The sequence below is a fragment of the Sorex araneus genome, chromosome 2, assembly GCF_027595985.1.
Source record: "Sorex araneus isolate mSorAra2 chromosome 2, mSorAra2.pri, whole genome shotgun sequence".
Taxonomy (NCBI): Eukaryota; Metazoa; Chordata; class Mammalia; order Eulipotyphla; family Soricidae; genus Sorex; species Sorex araneus.
In genome coordinates, this window is record NC_073303.1 from 242,234,338 (window position 1) to 242,259,180 (window position 24,843).

General features: G+C 44.2%; 1 protein-coding gene across 1 annotated transcript in view; it reads left to right on the forward strand.

Annotated features, from left to right (window-relative positions):
• Nucleotides 1-24,843, forward strand: part of LOC105943237 (zinc finger protein 208-like) — a 286,674-nt gene that overhangs the window by 64,363 nt on the left and 197,468 nt on the right. Inside the window, 1 exon segment of the mRNA XM_055124700.1 lies at nucleotides 623-1,523. Within this exon segment, the coding sequence (XP_054980675.1) occupies nucleotides 623-1,523 (901 nt within the window).

A 24,843-nucleotide genomic window follows, 5' to 3' on the forward strand; every position in this document is an offset into this window, starting at 1 on the left:
AGAAGTGTGCACTGCGAAATATAGAGAGATGTACCCAGGAAACACCACCCTTTTGGCTGGGTCTAGGGTATAGATAAAAGACTATATCACCTACTGGGGTCATGAAAAATAATTAGAAATATTTTTAAAGAGTAGATCTAATACAATTGTTTAAATGGATTACTGGCAAGGAAACGAGAAAGCAGTACACCCTTAGGAGGAATCTATTCCTTCTGCAGATCTCCGACGAGGAATCCAGAGTGGATTCTATAGTGCTGGAGGCCCTAGATGATATTCTGTCCTTTGGTGGATGTCCTAGAGGAATTTCCCCTCAAGTTTCTTTAATGTGAGCATTGTTTATGTTAATGTTCCAACACATGCATATATAATTGTTGCCCAACAAGCTTTCACGATTTCTCTATAATGTGATGATACAAATAAATGGCCCCGGATTACCATCCAGCCGTGGCCCCATTTATTTATCTAATGTGGGGTGACCGGCACTCATCAGCCCGAATGTACCAAGGGGCCAGAGGACACCAAGGGACAGTGAATCAGAACATGAAACTGCCTGGCTGAATTTTTTTTTGACATGCAAATTTTATAGAATAGAGCAATAATTGGAAACCTCTGCTGTCTGCAGGAAGAGAGTGACCTCACTCCAAAGAAACCCTCCCCTGGGAGAAGCTTCTCACAGTCTGTTCTGCACAAACCTCGAGAACAAACCAACCCAGTGGCTCAGTCCACGGACTGTGGGAGAGTAGCACTGTTTATAGTGAGTCCTTCAGGACGAAAGGCCCAGAAGCAAATCAATGATGTACTGAATCCGTCCAAGTGTAAAAATTGTGAGGGAGCTTTCCCATGTCCTTGGCACTATGGTGTTCCTTTAGAAAACCTCAGTGGACAGAATTTCCAGGAATGTCATCAGCTTGGACAAGAGTTGAGTCAAAAGTTACCGTGTGTTGACCATATTTCTATCAAAGCAGAAGACAGACCACATTCATGTGAAGAATGTGAGATTGTCCTTCGTCGATCTTCAGACCTTATCATACATAGGACAGTTCACACTGGAGAGAAACCTTTTGTTTGTAAGGAATGTGGAAAGACCTTTTGTCAATCCTCAGAACTTATTGTACATAGGACAATTCACACTGGAGAGAAACCTTATGTTTGTAAGGAATGTGGGAAGGCCTTCAAGCGATCCTCACACCTTATTGAACATAGGAGAGTTCACACTGGAGAGAAACCTTTTGTTTGTAATGAATGTGGAAAGGCCTTCTGTTGGTCCTCAAACCTTAATAACCGTAAGAGAATTCACACTGGAGAGAAACCTTATGTTTGTAAGGAATGTGGGAAGGCCTTCTGTCGATCCTCATACCTTATTGAACATAGGAGAGTTCACACTGGAGAGAAACCTTTTGTTTGTAAGGAATGTGGAAAGGCCTTCTGTCGATCCTCAAGCCTTAATAACAATAAGATAATTCACACTGGAGAGAAACCTTATGTTTGTAAGGAATGTGGGAAGACCTTCTCTCAATCAGGGAGCCTTTTTAATCACTCTAAAATTCATAGTAAGAAGAGACCTCATACATGTCAGAAATGTGGGAAGGCTTTCAATCTGAATTCAGGCCTTACACGCCATATGAGAAATACTGGAGAGAAACCTTATGTTTGTAAGGAATGTGGGGAGGCCTTCAAATTCCCATCATCTCTTTCTAATCATAGAAATAATCATACTGGATGACTTGATCTAATGACAATCCCTATGGGCAGAAGAGAACAATTCATTACATCAGGTTTTCTCTGGACAGTTGGGATCTGCAGTGCTACAAAAGTACCGCACAGGAGGTTATAATCCTGAATCCATGGGACAAAATTTCCATCAGGTCAGTCAGTTCTATAAGAAAAAGAAACATCCTGATTATAACCAAGGGGCAGTTATGCCAGATGTCTTGTTCTTGCACTTCTGTGTATTTTAACTTGTAAATAATGGGTCTTGGGGAAAGAAGCGGGAGGAAGTTGTCTAAATAAATACGTACAAAAATGTCCCTTGCTTGGAATTGTCATGAATCACCACAACATCATTGTTTGCTCTCACTCTGGTTTGGCCCAGATAAACAGGTTTGCGGGAATTATGGCAGAGATCAACCATGATGCTGCAGTAAATCGTTTGAAAGTGGAAAAATGGGCAAATCTTCATTTTTAATGGCTACCTGTGTTAGTTTTTGGGAAGCCACGCCACATGGGTTCAGGCCTTACTGTTGGCTCAAGTATACTTACAGGTTTTTGGAATCCAGGTCAGCCTTGTGAAAGTAAGCATACTGTCTTCTGTATCATTTCTACACTTCTTGTATACTTTTTTGGTTAATTTACATGTATGGTGAAGAAAATTACATTAATTATCTAAATAATGTTGTCCTGGCAAGGACCCTGAATAGTGTGGATTGAAGACAATTGAAATGAAATTCACTGTGCCCAGAAATACTTTTCTTTTGCTTTTTGGGTCACACCCTGCATTTCTCAGAGTATACTTCGGGCTTTGCCCTCAGGAATAACTCCTGGTTGTGCACGGGAGACCATCTGGGAGGCTGGGTATTTAAACCTGGTAGTCCATGTGTAAGCAAATCCCTACCTTCTGTGCTATCACCCCAACCCAAAGAAAGACATTTTTGCTATGACTTTGAAACTATGGAAGGGGCCCCTGAATCAAATATTTTTCATGTACTGGGTACATGGAGAGCCCTCTGACCCCCATCTCAGCACACAATTCCATTCAGCTGTGGTTCCTAACAATAAACGGTGGTCACATTCCTGGATCCCAACCTATCACTTCAATAGTCTTAGGAGAAAACAGAACTTGCTTTTGGAAGCAGTTAAACCAAACCATAAATGAGTAATCAGAATGATAAAAATGATGGGGCTGGAGCAATAACACAGCAGTTAGGACATTTGCGTTGCACATGGCCTACCCGGGTTCGATTATCAGCATCCCATATGATCTCCTGAGCACCTCAATGGGAATTCCTGAGTCAAGAGCCAGGCGTAACCCCTGTGCATCACGGGGATTGACCCCCCTCAAAAAAGAATGATAAAAATAATTTAGATTGTACAAAAATACACATAAGTCTATAAAATGATTGGTATGTTTTGCTGTCCATTAGCTAAATGTATGCCTGCATTCTTAGAATTCTCAATACCCTGGGATTAATTTACTGAATACATTGGGGGGAAGGGCATACATGACAGTGAAAAGGGATTATTCCTCGCACTGCTAGGCCACTGTTTAGCATACCAGGGATGGATTCCAGTGACCATGATAAATGCAAGTGTCATGATTATAGACTCTTCCCTCCTTCTTCATTTCAGATTTTAAATAGTGTTTCTGAAACTGCCACTTGGGGTGTTCCTTGTAGGTGAGAGTTCATTAATCGCGAGTTGTCAAGGAATAGCGCACTGACTGGACAGTGCTCTCTGATGTTCTTACCAGACTTTGCTCCTGCTCCAATGTCTCTCCAGCTTTCTGGGATGCGTGGCCAGTTCCTTGCTGCATCTCCAGGGTTGGCTCGAAGTCACTGCTTTCTCCCCATCTCGATTCATGACTTTCCCGAGAAACTCATTGTCCCCTGCCCCATCCACTCCCTACCTGCCTGTATTACTTTGCGTCAATCGGCAAGTGTTTTTCCTTTTGATGACTGTTGGAAAGCTTTGGTTTCACGGAGCAGTTTTGCATCAGGATTTCTTCCCGCAGTCCCTACTGTGTGACAGACCACTGCAGCAGCAGCCTCTACACTCCTTTATCTGAACTGATTCCAGTTGCATCACAGATTCACTGGGTTCGTCAAAAACATTCTCTCCGCACCTAGAGCCTGGCTTTGAGAGACTGGTAGAAAAGAAAGTGGCAAGACACATAGGCCTATGATTAGCTGGCTGTAAGTTGGAGCCCTGAGACCAAGGAGGAGAGACTTTTCCAGGTGAGGGTCTTCAGTCCTTCACTGGCTTGGGTCCTGGGTAGTGTGAGAATCGCTCATGCGCTGCTGACCCCAGATCTCTAGGGCTCTCAGATTCAGATTTTTACACTCCACTCGCGTTCCCCTTTGCTCCCCTTAGCTTTGCTTTCTTCGCTTCATCAGATATGCATCCATGAGATTCGGGATCCTTCCTTTCGTCTTACCCTTACTGCTAGCTGCTTGCCTGCAGTGTCATGGCGCCCTTTTCTGGAGCAGCTGAAACCCCACCTGCCTTCTCTGTCACCAGGCTTGTCTTGCCCTCCCATCACAAGTATAATTTTCATTATATTAATAAATTCATCTTCCCCCTGTTGTCCTGGTGTTGCTTCAGGGCTATTCCTGGTTGTTCTCAGGGGTTCCTTTGGGCGCTGCTCAGGGATTAGCCTCTTTCACCCTTATGCATGGAAGATAGGCTAAATGCTGTTCTCTCTCTCACACGCTAAGGAATATTCTTCCTCATTTATGTTAAAGTGTGAACACATGTGCCCATAACAAAGCTATAATTACAAAGGGATGTGCACCTGTCTTGCAGGTGACGAACAGTGTTTGATCCACAGCAACCCATATGATGCAAGCTAACTAAACTTAATATTCTTACTATAACACACATCAAATCATCATTGCTGACCAATGAGTCAACATGTCTGAAGAAGAGACTATAGTTGTCTCTTATACACCTGCAGTATTGTTGTTCTTGCTCACTGATTTAAATTTTGAAGAATTTCATTCTTGCTGGATAGTCTAGTATTAAACTATTAAAAGACCTCTCAGCTGCACAGTGGTGACAAGACTTTCCATTCATGTGTCTGATCCATACAGAACCATTTTGACTTGACTGTATTGTCAATGTTGAGCACTTTTTGAAGAGGTTTTGATCACAACTCTCCAGGAGTAAGTAGAGAGCACCAAAGGCTCTGAACACACACACAGGAATTTTACTTTTATGTATATTTTCCCAGTCATCACCAATCTCTGAGCCCCCTTCTTGGCCAACCCTGACGCCACTCTGGTCCACGTGGTTCACTGGGTTTCACCTCACTCCTGTAACTGTGTGAACATGAACAGGTGAAGCTACTCAAGAACTGGAAGTTCAGTGAGATGTAAACAAACATTGTGGCTCAGAGAGATGGTAGAGCTGGCAAGTTGCTGGCCTAAGTTCCATTCACAGTACCCCAGAGGGTTTCCTGAGCGCAGTGTGTAGTAATCCCTGGGCACAGAGTCAGAAATAAGTCCTTATCACTACCTTATCACTAGTTGAGGATGTCCCTGAAAAGATTGAGTAAAGAAATCACTTGTATCACTTGTTATCCTGTTGATCTTCGATTTTCTTGAGTAGTCGCCAGTAACGTCTCTTTTTGTCCATGTAACATGCTAGTGTAGCCCAATAGTATCTGCTCGCTCCAGCAACACAAAGAGCCTCAGAACATTTGTTCAGGGTTTTGATAAAGAAGTCTGACCATTGTAGGTAGGTGTCAACATGGTCTTTTGACAACCTGTGGAATCCAGTCGATAACAGCTCTAGTCCAGCGGTCATCTCTAAGTTGCACTACGTCCCCCCAGGCTCCAGTCTGTTCCTGTGCGTCCTGTCTGGCCAGGCTCATCATCCAGCATCTGCCCATTGTCACCTCGCCTCCCTGCCTGGCTCCCTATTACCGTCCCTTTCCACGTAATCCCAAGAGGATACTGAGGCGTGACCATTATCTCAGGAGTCGTGGTCTCAAAGGGGGCGTGGCCTCCTTTGGGAGCCAAGGTCATTATGGTTGCAGTTATTATTTTTTGCTTTAGCATAATAAGTATGGCCTGTGTTTGAAAATCACCCTATCCATCTCAATCACTCTATGCCAAATAGCCCATTAGCTTATTGTAACTTCAGAAAAACTATCAGTGAATGATAGAAGCTTCGCAAAACATTTTTAAAGAAGAACATAGCCTTAATCCTTCACGAGAGGCCCCACATCAATCAGGAAGAGTCTTGTAAGTAAGAAAGAACTCTAGAATAGGAACAAGGCTGCCATCAGCAATAGCACAAACAGAGCTCCCCTCCACCCACAGCAAGAGGAAATAGGAATAGACAACTACAAATTTCCAACTATATACTTCCATAACAATATGAAGAAACAGCGGAAATCCCCTCCACGAAGAGAGGAAGAAGAAAAGATCCCAGAAACTTCAACAGGGGCTACTCACATCTATGACCTCTCACATAAATAATTCAGAGAGGAAATCTTCAGGAGAGTCGATGTACTCCAAGCAACCATGGAACAGACATCCAATAACTTAAATGAAGCATAGGAATGGTCCACCAAAAAATGCAGAAAGAAATGAGAGCAGAAATTTCAAAGCTACAAACAGAAGTCACACAAAAAAAGGATTCGGTAGATGAATTAAAAATCTCAGTAAGTGCCCTCAACAATAGAATGGCTACAGCCAACGACAGAATCAGTGAGCTTGAAGATGAGCTACACAAAGCTTATAGACAACAGCAAATAATGGGAAAAGACCTCAAAATGGCTATAGAGCGAATCAGATTCCTTGGGGATGACTTCAAGAGGAACAGCTATACTGGGATTCTTGGTGGTGGAATATGGTGAAGGGATGGGTATTCGAGCATTGTATAACTGAGATTTAAACCTGAAAACTTTGTAACTTTCCACATGGTGACATAATAAAAAATTAAATAAAAAAGAATCATTGGAGTACCAGAAGCACAAGGAAGTAACCCCAATGAAAAATACAGTGAAAGACATCATTACTAAGAAATTCCCAGAGCTGGAGAAGGCAGGCATCCAGATCCAAGGAGCCCAAAGTCTACCAGCAAAAAGAGACCCGAATAAAAGACTTCAAGGCATATCTTAGTTTGAATGACAGATGCTATGAGTAGAGACACAATTCTGCAAGTAGCAAGATCAAAGAAAAAAATCACGTACAGAGGAGCACCCCTCAGATTTATAGCAGAACTATCAGAGGAAACGTTCTGAGCCCGAGACAATGGTGGGACGTAGTGAAAATACTCAACAAAATGAATGCCTCACCAGGAATAATTTATCTGGCTAACGTCTCACTCAAACTCAAAGAACCACACACTATTCCTCGGATAAACAACAGCTCAGGAACTGCATTGACTGAAAACCAAACTTAAAAGAAGATCTAAACAGGCTATTATAAGACAAGGAAGAACCACATAAGAACAACAAACTCCACAGAAAGATAACACAAAACTCCATGACAAAAATCTCTCAATGTTAACGACCTAAATTCACCTATCAGGAGACACATAGTGGCAAAATGGATCTGGAAACGAAACCCAACACTCTGCTGCCTGCAAGAAACACACCTGAACAGTCAGAACAAACACAGACTCAAAGTCAAAGAATGGAAAACAATTCTGCAGGGAAACAACTCCCTCGAAAAAGCTGGATTGGCCATAAAAGTAACTGACAACATAGACTTCAGGTTGAAATAGATTAGAAGCGACAGTGGAGGTCATTTTCCATTTATCAAGGGATATGTACAACTGGAGGAAATCACACACTTAAACGTATACGCATCTAATGAACGACAGCTAAATACTTAAAACTATTCCTAAAAGAATTTAAAGAGGACATCACTAACAGCACAATAGTAGAGAATTCAACACCACCTTATCACCTCTGGATAGATTGACAATAACAAAACTTAGCAAGGAAACACTGACTTTGAAAGAAGAAATTGAACAGAGAGGCCTAATAGACCTATACAGAGCTTAGATCCCCCCAAAGAAAGAATACACATCCTTTTTTTGTGCACACGGAACATTTTCCAAAGTAGACCATGTACTGGGCCACAAAACATACCTCAGTAGAATCGGAAAAATAGGAATTGTATCGACCATCTTTTCAGACCAATATGCGCTGAAGATAGAAGCTAACCAAGCACAGACGCGGAGAACCAAATCAAACACCTGGAAATTAAACAACTCAATGTTGAACAATGAGTGGGTCAGGAAGGAAATCAGGGAAGAAATCAAAGGAGACCTAGAAACAAATGAGAATGAAGACACGAGCTCCCAAAACATATGGGACGCAGCTAAAGGGGAAAATTTATAGCTCTGCGAGCACTCCTCAGGAAGGAAGGAAGGGCCTACATAGATAGCTTGACTTCACAGCTCAAGATCTTAAAAAAGGACCAGAAAAAGAAACCCAAACCAGACTGAAGGAAAGAAATATTAAAAATTAGAGCAGAAATTAACGATATGGAATCTCAGAAAACAATCCGAAAGGTCAATGTAACCAAGAGCTGGTTCTTTGAGAAAATGAACAAGATTGCTAAACCGCTAGCAAGACTCACAAAGAAAGAGAGAGAAAACCTGAATTAACTGAATCAGAAATGAAAAAGGGGACATCACAACAGAAAAAACAATAAGATTCAAAAGATCATCAAAAAATCATCAAAGACTACTTTGAAGTCTCTATGCCACAAAACAAGAGAACCTAAAAGAAATGGATGAATTCCTTGATTCCTACAATCTCCCAAGACTGAACCAAAAAGACCTGAAATACTTGATTAGACCCATTAATATCAAAGAAATTGAAACTGTAATCAAATGTCTCCCCCAAAGCAAAAGCCCAGGTCAAGATGGATTCACTGGCAAATTCTTTCAAACATTTAAAGAGGACCTGTTGCCAGTTCTCTTCACGATTTTCCAGGAAATTGAAAAAACAGAAACTCTCCCAAACAGTTTCTATGAAGCACATATCTCCCTAATACCAAAAGCAACGCGATCCCTATAAAGATACCCATGAAATTCTTCAAAGAAATGGATCAAGCTATCCTGAAATTCACATGGAACAACCAATGCCCACAGATAGCTAAATATTTTCGGGAAAAAGATGATGGGGGGTCATCACCCTCCCCAACCTTAAACTTTACTACAAATCGGTAACCATTAAAACAACCTTGTACCGCAACAAATGCAGAGCTGCAGACCTTGGAACAGGGTGGAATATACCTACAAACAACCCCTAATGTATGATCATCTAATGTTTGATAAGGCAGTAAGAAATGTGAAGTGAAGCAAGGAAAGCCTCTTTAACAAATGGTGTTGGCATAACTGGACAACCACATGCAAAGAATGGGCTTAGACCTCGACCTGACACCATGCACAAAAGTCAGATCAAAGTGGATATATGACCTCAACATCAGACCACAATCCATAAGGTACATTGAAGACAATGTTGGCAAAACCCTCCACAATATTGAAGCTAAAGGTATCTTCAAAGATGACACGCAACTGATCAACCAAATGGAAACAGAGATAAACAAATGGGACTATATTAAACAAAGAAGCTTCTGCACCGCAAAAGATACAGTGACCAGAAAGAATACAAAGACAATCTACAGAATGGGAAAGGATATTCACCCCATACTCATCCAATAAGAGGTTGATATCAAGGCACTGGTTGAACTCTACACGAAGAAAACATCCAACCCCTTCACAAAATGGGGCGAAGAATGGAACAGAAACTTTCCCAAAGAAGAGATAGGAATGACCAAAGGGCACATGGAAAAATGCTCTTCATCACTAATCATCAGGAAGATGCAGAACAAAACAACCATGAGATACTACCTCATACCTCAGCGACTGGCACACATCTAAAAGAACAAAAGCAATCGCTAATGGAGGGGATGTGGGGAGAAAGGGACCCTTCTAGAGTGTGGATGGGAATGCCTACTTGTTCAGCCCTTCTTGAAAACAACATGGACGCTCCTCAAAAAATAAGGAATTGAGCTACCATTTGACCCAGCAATACCACTTCTGGAAATATATCCAGAAGAAGCAAAAAAGTATAGTCGAAATGACATCTGCACTTAGATTTTCATCGCAGCACTGTTTACAATAGCCAGAACCTGGAAAAAAACCCGAGTGCCCGAGAACAGGTATTCTGGTACATCTACCCAGTGGAATACTATGCAGCTGTCAGAAAAGATGAAGTCATGAATTTTACAAATAAGTGGATCAACATGGAAACTATCATGCTAAGTGAAATGATTCAGAAAGAGAGAGACAGACATAGAAAGATTGCACTCCTCTGTGGAACAACAGAATAAGAGACTAACACCCAAGAATAGTAGAAACAAGTAGCAGGAGCTCCATGGCTTGAAAACTGGCCTCACACGTTGGGGGAAAAGGCAGTTCAGATAGAGAAGGGAACATCAAGTAAACTGTAGTTGGAGGACGCGCTCAGAAGGGGAGATGCGTGCTGAAAGTAGACTATAGATTCATCACGATAGCCACTCAATACCCCTATTACAGACCACAACACCCCAAAGGAGAGCGAGAACAAAGGGAATGCCCTGCCACAGACGCGGGGGGGGGGGCGAAATGAGGGGATGGGAATCGGAGCTGGGAGGGATACTTGGTTCACTGGTAGTGGAGGACACTGGTGAGGGATGGGTACTCGAACATTGTGTGAGGGAAACACAAGTACGAAAATGTATAAATCTGTTACTGTACCCTCATGGTGATTCACTAATTAAAAAATAAAAAATGAGCCTTCCGGACCCAGCCTGCTCCGCAGCCCTGAGCACCCCGCGCTTCCCTCCCCTGTGGACTGCCAGCCGAGTGGCCGGCACGCTGACCCCAAGCGCCGCCACCATTCTGTCTTCCGGCAAAAGTCTGTGATGCTCCTTCGACCCGCCCTTCCGGACCCACCCCGCGCTTTGACCGCTGCTGGGTTGTGGGAAAGGGGCGTGGCATAATCGGCAGGGGGCGTGGCCTAAGAAAAGTGGGCGTGGCCTCGTCACCGGCGGCCAAAGCTCACACGGCGGCAGATAGTTTCCTCAACATCCTATCCAAGACTAACATCCTAGCTATTCGCAAGCAGTAGGACAATAAAACACAACACTTCACAGAAGGATTGAAGGAAAACATCTTAGTAGGAGACCAGATTCTACAAACGGCAAGTAAAAAGGCAACCACTATTAACTGAGCCTATCCACAATCCTTTTTCGCAACAAAAGGAAACAGGGATACCCATCTTCAGGGGCCCTGTTTCATACCACAAGAACAACATGAAGAAACTGCGAAAATCCCCAGTGCAAGCAGAGGACGATCAAAGGAGTCCGGAAACCTCAATGGGCGCTTCCTACAAACTTGACCTCTCTCATAAAGAATTCAGAGTTGAAATCTTCAACATGTTCAATGAACTCAATGCAAAGATAGACAACTTTAAGGAAGACCTGGCAGAAACAATACAACAGACAGCCGACAAAATACGGGAAGAAATGAGAGCAGAAATAAAAAACTTTCATAAAGAAATGAAGGATTCGGTACATGAAATCAAAAACTCTCTGGCTGCCCTCAACAATAGGATGACTGCAGCCGAAGACAGAATCAGTATGCTTGAAGATGAGCTGCAAGAGGCCTACAGGCAACAACAAACCATGGCAAGAGACCTCAAAATAGCTCTAGCCAGAATCAGAGTCCTAGGGGATGATTTCAAGAGGAACAACATTAGAATCATTGGACTACCAGAACCACAGGGAACCAACCCCAACGAAAAAGACACAGTCAAACAAATCATTGCGGAAAACTTCCCACAGCTAGACAATGCGGGCATCCAGATTCAAGGCGCCCGAAGAGTGCCAGCTAAAAGAGACCCTAACAGAAAAACCCCAAGACATATCATAGTTACAATGATGGACATCGTTCAGAGAGACACAATACTGCAATCAGCAAGGTCCAAAGAAGGAAATTGCATACAAAGAAGCACCCTATTCTTGATCGTTGAGGGAGGCTAGAACTCCGGATTCCTCCTCTCATTTGGTGAAACGTGATACTCCAAGCATAGCTCTTTTGATACCCAAATAATGTTCTCATCCTGTTTGTGTAGGGCTCAGGTCTCTGAAGCAGATGTTAGTGCAGGAAGAATGGTGGAGTCGAAAAGATGTGCCTGGAGCGGGAGGTTCTTGTCCTCTTAACCAGTTCTTCAATGCTCTTGAAGGTGACACACGCTGCTTTCTTCCTCCTGCGAAGTTGTGGCACCAAGTCGATCCTCATATTGCGTTCTCGACCCAGGTACATATAGCTGATGCATTCGGAGATGTTTGTTCTGTTGAGAGCAAATGGAACATCAGGGACTAGTTCATTTTTCATGAACATTGTTTTGCTGAGATTCAGCTGCAGTCCAACCTTAACACACTCGCGGTCGAAAGCAGCCAGTATACGTACTGCTTGGCTAATGTTTGGTATTATTAGAATGATTTCATCAGAGAAGCAGAGGTGGTGTAGTTGCCCAACATCTATCTTCAGTCCCATTGCTTCCCATTCCTGTCGTCGCATGACTTTCTCCAGGGTGGCACTGAAGAGTTTCGCTGAAATGGTATCACCCTGCAGAACCCCTCTCTTTACGTCAATGATCACATCCTTGTAGAATGGTGAGATCCTTGGTGGCGAATCCATAATACAGCTCTGGAGAATCTTGATGTCCTGAGTATGAATGCGCAGTTTGGCTACGACTTCAATGACCGCTTCCGTCTCAAAGAATCAACGGCCTTCTTTATATTGATGAGCATTAGACAGAGTGGCATCTTGAACTCTCACGAAATTCAATGAGCTGGGTCACTGCATGGATAAGGTTGATCGTGCTGAATCCTTTCTGGAACCCGGCTTACTCGCATAGTTGTCCTTCATCTAGTGTTCTGCCTATTCAGTTCAGGATGACTCAAGTGAACAACTTGTAGACGATGGACAACAGGCATATTGGGCGATAGTTGCCGATGTCATGGATGTCTCTCTTATTGTACAACAGAATGGTCCTGCTGGTTTTCCATTGGGATTGAATCTTGCATTTGGACAGGTAGTGAGTGAAGAGTTGAGCCAGTGTACTGATGAGTACTGTCAGCAGATTCTTCAGGTGTTCTCTTCTCACATTGTCTGGATCAAGTGCAGTATGTGTCTTCACCGACGAAATGACATGTTGGATTCGGAAGGAGGACGTTGGGTATGGCATATCCATCCTGCAGAATTTGGTATGTGGTCAGGTGGACGTGGCTGTTGAAGAGATCTGAGTAGAAGTCTGAATAATCCTCTACATTGCCCTTCTGGAAGATGTGCAGAATCCATCATGATGTCAGAGGACAGTCATCTTGGTCTTGCATTTGGAGAAGGACAGGTGAACACTGTGAGTACTTTTCCCAGATTCTACTGCATTGGCCAACACTACTGCACTTCTCTCTTTGAGGTCTTCCTTATCTCTTCTCTGCAAAGATGTGCGAGCTCTGATGTTGGGCTGTGATGGCCTGAGGCTCGTGCCAAACCACGTTGGTGAGCTCGAGAGTTTCCGAAGACAGGCATCTGTTTGTGGCTTTCCCACTCTTGTAGTCATGGAGGTGCTGAACCAGTCATTCATATTCCTCATTGATGTTGTCAACAATAGCATCTTCCCACATTGCCGCAGTAGTGCCAAAGAGCTCCCAGTTGGTGGTCATTTTGGGAGTTTTCTTCTTAAACCTTTATTTTGCAGTCCTTTCTACCCACTCTGTGAAGTAGAATCTTGCAGGAAGTAGACGGTGGCCCGATCCCGTTTGGAATTTGGGACAACAGCAACATGGGTCAGGCAAAACCTTCGATTGAATATGAAGTGGTCAATTCGTCGTGCAACTGGCCACCGGGAGTCTAATGTTTAGATTTGGACTTCTGGAACTGTGAGTTACCATGGAAGGTCTTGGTCAACATGATGAACTCAGACAATATCTGACTCTGTTCCTTCCATTCTAAGCTATGGGTCCAGATGTGCATTTCTTCAGGTGACATTCTCACTCCGATATTGGCTTTAAAATCACCAACAATAATCTAGTAGAAGGTATCGTTTTTTCTTTATAGAACTTCTCCAGCTCCATGTACATCTTCTCAATTTCTTCTTTATCCTAGTTGGTTGTTGGTGCGTAGACAACAAAGATAAAAACTGCCATCAGTGAACCACATCTATTCAAGCGTAATTGTCCAATTCGGGTTGTTAGGCATTTGAATGAATCATTGCTCATGGCCAAGTTCGTGTTGACAAGGACAACGACACCACCAGCTTCTCTGTTGTCACACGTTCCTTGAAACAGTTCTTCTCCAGTGTCGAAAATGGCTTGATGTGATTGACGCCTTCTCGTTTTGTTCAGACCAATGATATCATACTTCATCTTCTGCGCTTGCACCATCAGGTCCTTGATGGATGCTTCCAATGCCAGCATTCATGCGTTGCAAGTACAGTCATTTTAGTTCTTCTTCATTTGTCAGTCTAGTTTGTCCCTGAAATTTGATCAGACTCTCCTTGCTCATCCTTCTTAACACTTCTGTATTGGGGGATCTTTCGTTATCAGGCGAATGAGGTTCACTGTTGTTACTGTTTTTCGCATATCGATTATGCCACACATAGCTTGCCAAGCTCTGCCGTGTGGGCGGGGTACTCCCGATAGCTTTCCAGGGCATCTGAGAGGGATGGAACCTTTTACGGCGGCCTCCAATTGGCTTTACAGGTGTTTCTATGGTTCACACCATATTTGAACCCCATCAAATATGGTGCGGAAATTATAAAAACGTGTAGTGTCTTATGGTGTATCCAGATAGTGTCCTGGAGCCATGCGGTGGCTGGGAGTGAAAGGAGTGGAGGTCTGCCAGTCAGTATTTATCGGGGGCCAGTAGGGTGGTATCTTTGGGTTTGATCCCTGGGGAGCTGGAGATTGGAGGAGGCAGACAGAGGATCTTGTTTCTGGTTCCTATTGAGCCTAGAGTGCAATGTCGCAAAGTTCTGCTTTACCTGATTCTGTGGGGCTTTAATCATGCATAAGGTTCGGCCCGAGTGTCCGGAAAGCAGCCTGGAGCTGGTGGTGGCTGGGTAGTAGAGGTAGTGGAGGTTGACCAGTGAGGTATTTATCTGTGCCCATAGGGTGGAGCATCTTGGTTTCATTCCTGGGGCACCGCAGATTGGAGGAAGCCACAGAGGATCTTGTTTCTGGGTCTTGGATCTCGGGTCTCCTTGAGGCTGGAGTAAAGAAAAAATCAAGAATAGCTGAATATTATTGCCTAGTGATTTCTGAACAATTTGGTGGGGTAGTGGGGGGTGGTTGTTGAGGCTGGGCTGGATCATGGCCCTGGCGACTGTGTGCAAAGAAATCTGTGAATTTCATTCCCTAAGTGAAAACAAAAGCTTTGTTTAAGTCCCTCACTCTTCATCTATCCCAGACCCCTATATGTCCGGGTCTTGATCCTACCGCAGAAAAGAGGGGAAAATGAAGCTTTCTGACAACAAAGAAGCTGGTTCGGATTATTCGAAGCCTGGCCCTTTAAAGCTATGACCAGAAATGTTGTCATCGAATAAGGGTTTGTTTGTCCCCCCGCCAACACCACCGTTGGTCTTTTGGGCCAAAGTGCCTTCAGATTCATTTGCTGTCTTAGGGAGCAAGAAAGTTAAACAGAAGGTCCCAGAGGGTCGTTTTTTTCGCAGGGCACCGAGTGGTTACTCTGAGAGTCCTAAACCTCTGTGTTCACTGCCTTGTGAGCAGCAGTGTTGCTCCATGACCGTGGCCGGTGATGGCAGCCCCTCACCTGGCACATACCAAGTACCAATTTTGAAAGATTCATCTTACAGAAAGAGTGACCAAAATACAAAGACAATAATATCCTAATATAAGTCAGCAAAGCTTCTTCAAATTTGTTGAAACCTACGGTGGTCAGATGCTAGCATTTTTCTCTCTTGGTCAAGACTAGTTCTGAGGCGGGGAACTAGTATCTTCTTATCAGACTTGGGGACACAGAAATGAAAACACAGGACAAAGGGATTCAACCTTCCACCAGTGACTGTCTTCACTGGGAGGCTGTTTCTGCCAACTCTACATAAATGAGAACACAGAAAGGAAAGGGACACTTGTAGGCTGTTTCTCTAACTCAACGGAAATGAACAAGAAAGGCGGGGACGGGGACACTCATAACAAACCACTCAGATGCATGTCTGGCCGGAGAGGAACTTAGCCATAGTGGATCAGCCTGAGAGGTGACTTGCGGCCAGTGTCTAAACTAGCACCACCCTAGACCATATGTTCCTCGTGGAATCGCAGACAGCCCAATCGGACTCCGTAACCTTAAAGGGATCTTAAGGATGCCAAGTCGTGGAGCCATAGACTCAGTACAAGGACGAGGACGTCCAAGACTGCACAATCACTCACACATACACACACACACACACACACAAGACAAGGGAATTCAAGCCTTTCCACCAGTGACCGTCTCGTCCTTATATTAAACGAGCATCAATATAACTAAAAAATTTAACCAGATCCTTCTTTTTAACTCTTACTCCCCTCTCTCTGAATGAAGACTTGAATTCCTGAATAAACTGCTGTTCCTTAGGCAAACAAATTCAGGAATGGCGCGTCCCTTATTTAAGAGATCACTGAGTTCCGTCCCGACCTTATCCTACGAATGGGGATCAATGGAGGGACCTTTCAATACTAACCAGGGACAAGAGACATCAATGAAGGAAAAAAATTTTACCAGATCTTTTTTCTTAACGCTTACTCCTCTTTCTCTGAATGAATTCTTGAACTCCTTAATAAAGCTCTGTTCCTTAAATAATGAATGGCCCATGCTGAATGGGATGGCAAATGAAAATAGGTACCTGTTTTCTCCCTGCCTCCGAAGATCGCTCGGGCAGCACTGATCTTACGGGGGCCTCCAATCCGTTGCTGGTGCCGTCCTGTAGTTGGCCGTGCTTCAGGTCCCTGTTCTGGGCGCCACTTGTCCTGTCCCGCGGGACTAAGTTATTCAGGGTCTGAAGAGGCACTACCTGAAATAGCAAGGGCGAGAAAGAAGAGGGAGACCAAGCAAGGAACTGTTGTCAAGGTCTCGTTTATTGAAGGCAGAAGCACAAAATATATAGGCTGTAGGGCAGGCCAGAACAGGGATCCAGAGGGGATCCCGAGGGGTATTTGCCTAAGGGGACATGACGGGCCGGAGCATGATTTGTCTGTGCTTTTTTGTCCCCAGCACAGGATGTCTGTCTCTGTAACTGATCAGCTATTATCTGTGACGCATATATTTTCATAATATCCTGGTGGCTAATCTTTGTTTAGGGAACGGCCAAGTTCTCTTTCCCAAGGTTTCGGCCCCCAACAGGCTACTTTTGGACTTTTTAAACTCTTGGGTTTACAGCACTTAGTGATAACTTTGACAGGGGCTCAAGAGCGTCCATGTGGTGCTGGACCTAAAGTGACAGTAGAGCGGGAAAGTTGATTGTCTTGTAAGCAATGGACATGGGCTGAATTCCCGGCATCCCAAGGGGTGCCTCTGAGTTTTCGGGTGGGGGTCCCCAGTCGAGGAACATAGAGATGGGGGACCACAGGTTGATGATCAAAATGGCCCATTTAATTCAGAGCTAAAAGTATATTACAGAACATGTGAAGAGGGTTGAGATAAAGGAGTACATTTTGGTGTCAGGGAAATTTACACTTGATCTGAGGCAAAAGGCCGAAGAGCGATGTGTGAGGGTCATTTACTAATATAAAGCGTTGCAATGGAGCCATTTCTCTTGGGGAATTAACTCAGAAGACATTCTGTCTGACATCTCTATGGTTTATTTTCCTTTAGTTTTATACATTCAACAATTAAGTTTATTTCTTATTAATACTTGCAGTTATTTCGACCAAATACAAGCGGGGCCTGAGGGCAAACAAGATTTTTACCATAAATTCCAGACTACGTCTTCAGGCTGGTTCAGCTTTTCCTTCTCCTTGGGGGTCCTGTTCCTTAAGTCATAATACTTTCATCAAGAGTGTGCTTTGATCATTTCTAGACTGTCCATTTTTGATGCTTAGTAGCATTGCTGCTCTCCCCAGATCATTCCAAGACCCACATCGAAACAGCCCTTTGTGGGTGTTAGGAACTATAGCAACAGAAGCGTTATCACTAATCTGTTATTCAATGTCTGTGGGGACAGGACATTCTGAGTGAAGCTTTCAGTGATCTCTTGGCTAGAAAGAGGAGCTCAGACTCGTGTGTGAAGGTGAGTGTCTGAGGAACCTCCCTGCCTCAGGCCTGGGCAGTGTGGGGTACCCTGAGCGCATGGGATGTGCGCTGCCGACTCAGGCTGCCTCAGGCTCCTGAATCCAGGCCTCTGTGCTGCTCTCACACTTCTATTACCCCGTCTGGACTCTCCCTCAAAACTGACCCTGCACATTACTTTCTTGGCATTGTCATTATTCATCCTGATGTGTGATTTACAACCCTTAGTCCCCCCCGCCATCTGTGCCTTAGCAGGCTGGCTGCACTGTCTACACTGTTGCAATGCTTGGAAAATATCATCTGCTTTTTTCTGTATTGAATTGTGCATATTCAAAAAATAATATGTGAAAGGAGGGCCTTGGTGGTGGCTCTCCCTCTCACCACATGTGTTCCGTGGTCTCGTGCTGCTTCCTCCACCCTGGGGCCACAGATGGTGATAGTCGGGCAGGTGAAGGAAGGAAAGCGTGCCAGGTGGTTGGTATAAATTGCAGTTTATTCCAAGGTCATATTCATTCCCCTCTGCTTCTGCTGTTTCTCTCTCTATCTACATAGCCCCTTCCACTTTTACACAGCCAAATTTATATAGATATTATGTAGGGTGGGGATACAGAATTGATGGTGAATATTAACCAATCATCAGAGGTAGGGCCAGTCCTCCAGGATATGAACTCATGGACAAAATCTCATCTAAATCAATTACTCCAGATTACTGGGGTATCTGCTCATGTCCTCGATTTCTTCCAGTGTGTTTTCTTTCTTCTTCCTCAGCTAGTAATCCGCTTAAATTGTTGTAGTTAATTTACATCTAATGTTTCTAGCAATGCCATTTTGTATGAGCACAGTAAGAGATATATCAAGCCTAAAGTTTGGTTCTTCCTGAGGACATCTCATTATAGATTCCAGAATAAAGTCCTTAGGCCAGGTTAGCCTTCCTAACCCCAGCAGGGTCCTGGTTCAGTTATCTCTTTTGGGTTATGACAGTTTGTTCATGACCATGCTCTTAGCTTATAGTTAAGTATTGTGGCACTTTGGCCTGGCCCATTTTGATGCCAAGGTAGCACACAGCTTGCCCTGGGTCCTTGCAGTCCCTCATCAGGACCCTGTTTTTCGGGTGCTAGGAACTAAGAGCAATTGAGGCTTAAGTCAAGAAAGCAGTTGTTCAGGAGTGAATATTATTTGGAGTCAATTGACTCCCCAATTACAAAACCATAATATTAACAATCTTCTAGTGTTTATACAAAAAGGACATTGCTTTAAGTAATCTATGTAATGGATAGACAATAGTAATATTAAACTTAGAAGATCAGTGTCCTTAGAAGGATTTTACCTTACAGGTTATTAACAGAATCTGATCCGGGGGAATAGGTGATTCACTGGTTGGAGAAGAGAGCACAGAAAAGAGGTTAAACATAAACAAGGGAAAGAGTGATTCCAGAGCACTGTGTTGGGTATAATCAAATAAGCCTAAACTCTCTATGGCAAGAGAGAAAGAACAAAGTAAAGTTATCCTACAGCGAATGAGTGAGCCACCATAACAAAGCTAGTTTGGGCTTGAGTAATAGTAGTGGGGACTGTGCTTACTGTGCACTTTGCCAGCCCAGTTCAATAATCTGCATCCTATACTTGTCCTGAGCATCACCGGGTCTGGTAAAAAAGCAAAACCTGAACATCCTGTGTGATGCCATGCTGCTTACAGTGATCCTCTCATCACATATTCTGTTTGCTGTGGGCCTGTTTGGATTATGAGAACCATCAAGATGTCCTTCACCCGCACTGCCTGAGTCAACTACATTTCTTTAGACAAATTCTGATATTGTGTATTGCATTTAATTTCAGAACTCAAATCACAGATTCACGTTTTGGCATTACAGCAATTTGATTTGGGAATGAGGTAATTGATTATGAGTGAGCTGGTAAAATTTAAAAATTGGGAACAGATATTATGCTGGCAGGATACTCAGTAGAACAAGAATGTGATTTTTATGGTGATGGACTGGGCAATGCAGAGAGGAACTCTACAGCCTAATGCTTGGGGTAGAGGCCCTTAGCTTCACTGGGTGGTGAAATCACTGCTCAAAACGTAAAGAAACTTCTACTCTTTCTACATCAAAAATGTGATATTTCATTTGATTAAAGCTGGTAATTGTATCAAAATAACAAATTTGGGGTTGGAGTGATAGTACAGCTGGGTACTGACTTTGTTTTGTATGTAACTGACCTGGGTTCGATTTCCGGAGTCCCATATGATCTCCTCAGCACCACCAGGGTATTTCCTGAGTGCAGAACCAGGAGAAACCCTTTGTGTTGCTGGGTGTGACCCAAAAAACCAAAAAGAATAAAACTAAAAAAAAACGGTTTGAGGGCACTAGTGATACTACATTGAGAAGGACATTGCTTTGCATGAGGATGGACAGTCTGTCCCCAGCACTACATTTAGTCCCTAGGGACCCTCAGGAGTGATGCCTGAGCACGGCTTGTTGTAGCTCTAAGAAAATACAAACTACAAAACTAAAGGACCAAAAAATGTATTGAGGGTCTGGAGTAGCACAGCAGGTAGGGTGCCTTGCACGTGGCCAACCTGGGTTTGATTCCCAGGATCCCATAGGGTTCCCTGAACACCGCCAGGAAAAATTCCTGAGTACAGAGCCAGAAGTAACCCCTGTGCATCGCCAGGTGTGACCCCCCAAAAAAACCCATACATTGATTATGAGAGCCAAACTTTTATGGTGAGATGTTTTGAAAGGCCCTTGTGGTTTGTCTCAGCTTTGTGGGGATGCAGTGTTTCCTTCAATGCATGCATCAGACGCTCCACACTGAGCTTGAACCGAACCCTGTCTCGAGTCTATTTTATTTTCTCTTGGAATAGTTGTTAGCTTTCTTTTTTATTATTAATAGTGAATCACCGTGAGGGTACAATTACAGATTTACAGGTTTTCTTGCTTTGGTTTCAGTCATACGATGCTCCAGAACTCATCCCTCCACCAGTGCCCATTCTCCAATGATCCCAATATCCCTCCCATCTCCCAATCCCATCCCTCCACTCCACACCGCCTGTGTGTCTGGCATCTCCTTTTGTGTTCTCTCTCCTTTTGGGTGTTGTGTTTTCAATATGGGTATTGAGTGGTCATCATGTTCTATCTATAGTCTACTTTCGGCATGCATCTTCCATCCCGAGCGGATCCTCCAACTACTTTAATTAGTGTTCCCTTCTCTGTCTGAGCTGTCATTTCTCCTAGCATGTGAGGATGGCCTCTAAGTCATGGAGCAAACCTCCTGGTACTTATTTCTACTATTCTTGGGTGTTAGTCTTCTATTCTGCTATTTTATTTTCCACAGATGAGTGCAATTTTTCTATGTCTGTCTCTATCTTTCGGATTCATTTTACTTAGCATGATAATTTCCATGCTGTCCTCTTATAAGCAATGTTCATGACTTTATCTTTTCTAACAGCTGCATAGCATTCCATTTTGTAGATGTACCAAAGTTTCTTTAACCAGTCATCTATTCTTGGATACTCGGGTGTTTTCCAGATTATGACTATTGTAAACAGTGCTGCAATGAACATATAAGTGCAATGTCATTTTGACTATACGTTTTTGTCTCTCCGGGATATATTCCCAGAAGTTGTATTGCTGCCTAAAATGGGAGCTCATTTCTAATTTTTTGAGAAGAGTCCATACTGTTTTTCAAAAGGGCTGAAACAGTCGGCTCTCCCACCAACAGTGTAGAAGGGTCCCTATCTCCCCACATCCACACCAACACCTGTTCCGTTTGCTCTTTTGGATGTGTGCCAGTCTCTTTGGTTTGAGGTGGTATCTCAGACTTGTATTCATCTGCAACTCCATGGTGATTATTAAGAGCATGTTTTCATGTGCCATTCATATTTCTTTCTTCAGAAAGTTTCTGTTCATTTCTTCCCCCCATTGTCGGATGGGGTTGATGTGTTCCCTTTCTGCAGAAGGAGTTATTTCCACATGTGCCTGTTCTTTGACTTAAAAAATTCACTTAGGGTCTGGAACACAGTGTGTAGGGTGTTTGCCTTGCATGCACCTGTCTCAACTTCGATTCCTAGCATCCCATACTGTCCCCTGAGCACTGCCAGAAGTAATTGCTGAGTGCATGAGCCAGGATTGACCTCTGTGCACTGCGGGGTTTGACCCAAAAAAGCAAAAAATATCACTTAACATACAGGGGCTTTCGTTGTGTTTCTTTTTTTAATAAGGGACAAAGTCAATGGCTCAGGCCTCCATTAGTCACATAAATAAAGGATAAAGTGGCAAGCTGATAATACACACAGTATTTCAACCCTGACCCCCAAGATAGAATATTTAAGTAAACAGGTAGAAACACATCATGGTCCTTATTCAAAGACCTGGATAACAGGAAAATTTTGCTGTAGAACACTCTGTGTTTTCAAATATATTCCTGCGCAACAGGAGCGAGTGCGGGATGAGACTCATGCAGATGTGCTGACTCTGGGCTGTTGTGATTCAGCACCCAGACCAACCTGGGTCAGTGGGATGGAGCTGGGGTTGTATTTTTGCCCAGCTGGGCCCAGGAGTGACCCTGGTTCAGGAGAGAGCACCAAGTTTCTCATACCTGTGTGCCCTGGGGGAGGGAGAATACAGTTTTGTCCATGCTGAATGCCTTTGGCTGCCCCCATGGCAGAACCACTTACAGGGCTGTGGTTGCCTTGATGCCAGCCTGCACCGGTGCTGAATGCCATGAGCAACCGGGCTGAGCCTTAGCTCTTTCCTGAGACTCTGGGGACCTTCCTGTGGGGCCCAGCTAGGAGTCCCGGGGCTGAGCCCAGGCCTCCTGTCTCCACAGGTAGCCTGGATCCCAACTTGCTTTTGCATAAGTAGGAGAGGAAGGAGCATCAGGCAGTGTCTTTCCCAGATGGGTCTGTGAGGTGGTTCCTGAGGGTACGTCTGGTCAGTGTGAATCTGGATCCAGAGCAGGGACTTCTGGTCAGGACCCTGGGATTTTGCATCTCTCTGGTGCTCTCGGCTCTCGTTCTCCCGCCAGGTCTTTGCAGTGAACCTCCTGCTGATCCTCAGGAATAACATGCTGGAGATGACGGTGACACGCTGTCTAACAAACTGTCTGCAGGTGAGGGAGAATGACACAATGACATGTTACAGTGACAGCAGTGCACACTCTCTATGGACAACTGAGTTTTTTCAGAAGGGAGCCCTGAATAGGCTACTGACATATTCTCAAACTCTCAAACTTTCTCCTACTTGAGGCCACAATTATGTCTGTTTTTTTGTATTTGTCTTTTGGGCCATACCAAGAGGTGTTCAATGTGTACCTCTAGATCAGTACCCTATGATCACTCACTCATGCCATGTCTAGTGGATCGTATGTTGTGTCAGAGGTCCAAGTCTGACTTCTTGAATCTGTTTTGTTTTGTTTTAAGAAGTGATTAGGGCCCACACGAAAAAATTCTCAGGATTCCTCCTGGCTCTGCACTCTGGCATTCTACCTGGCAGTGCTTGGGGGACCATATGGGACAATGGGAAACACGAGCCCTAGCCACTGTCTCAGGGTCCATTTTCCTGTTTCTCCATCCTGCTACTTTGTTTCCTTTTGTATTTATAATTGTGCCCGAGTGCTCAGCGCTTCCTAATGGCTCTGTGATCCTGATTCAGATCCCAGGACATGCATTTCCCCTATTTTTCTTTCCTGCTCTGGAGAGCCTCGCCTGCTAAGTCACACAATTTCATGTTCTCACACTGCCATAGCCACAGTTCTGGAAATATGCTAGTCCTTGTGAGAAAAAGCAAGGGCTCTCTGGGACTGGCAGAGGTGTTTGAGGTCAAGACACTCTTTTTTTTGCTTTTTGCGTCACACCCGTCAAAACACAGGGCTTACTCCTGGCTCTGTACTCGGGATTTACTCTCGGAGTGGCTTGTGGGACCATATGGGTATGCTGGGAATTGAATCAGGGACGACGGCATGCAAGGCAAACGCCCTACCCGCTGTGTTATCACTCCACCCCTCAAGACATCTTTACCTCTTCGACAAGGATTTGGAGCTCTGTGGTGAGTTTAGAGTCCTACAGTCCACACACAGCTTTGAGTCACTCTCTGGACATTGAGTGTCCCCTTATCATCCCTACAACACGTGGTGTGGGGATGCGGCATGGGGAAGGGTGTGTTTAGTTTTTTGATCAGTGTCATTTTCTTGGGTTCTTCTGGGTCTGTACTCTGATGTTACTCTCTGCTTGATCACTGGACAAGTATTCATGGGTTTTGTCCTTGAGGTGACTGTGTACAAGACCGGCGCCACCTGGTAACATCTAGTAGAGTGTTTTCATTTCACTGTAGTAGATCTAGCTTCCTTAAAGTAATCACTGAGTCCTTTAGTCCAGAGTGTGGAGGTGTTTTTGGAGGTGGTTCTTCCCTACAGGAATGAGGAGAGGGAAAGGCCTTGAGATCCTGTAGGGCACTGGGATATCTCATCTTAAGCTCCATGGAATGAGGTCAGATAGCCTCCTGCCCCACTGTGTGTCCTGGCTCTGGATGTGGTGACTTCTCTCAACACAACCGTGACCTTCACCCACGAGGAGTGGACATGCCTGGACCCCTCTTAGAGGATCTTCTACAGGGACATGATGCTGGAGACCTACCACACCTGTGTGCCATCAGTGAGAGCTGTCGGGGATGCTGCCAGTACCCAGATGGACCTGCATGAGATTCCAGCGGCTAGGCCAGGCTTGTTTCGGACAGGGTGCATGATTTTGATGTGTCAGGAAGTTTGACAGCCAGGAGAATAGCTTTTTCTCTAGTTCCTTCTTATTTCTTTATACCAGCCTTCACTCACACT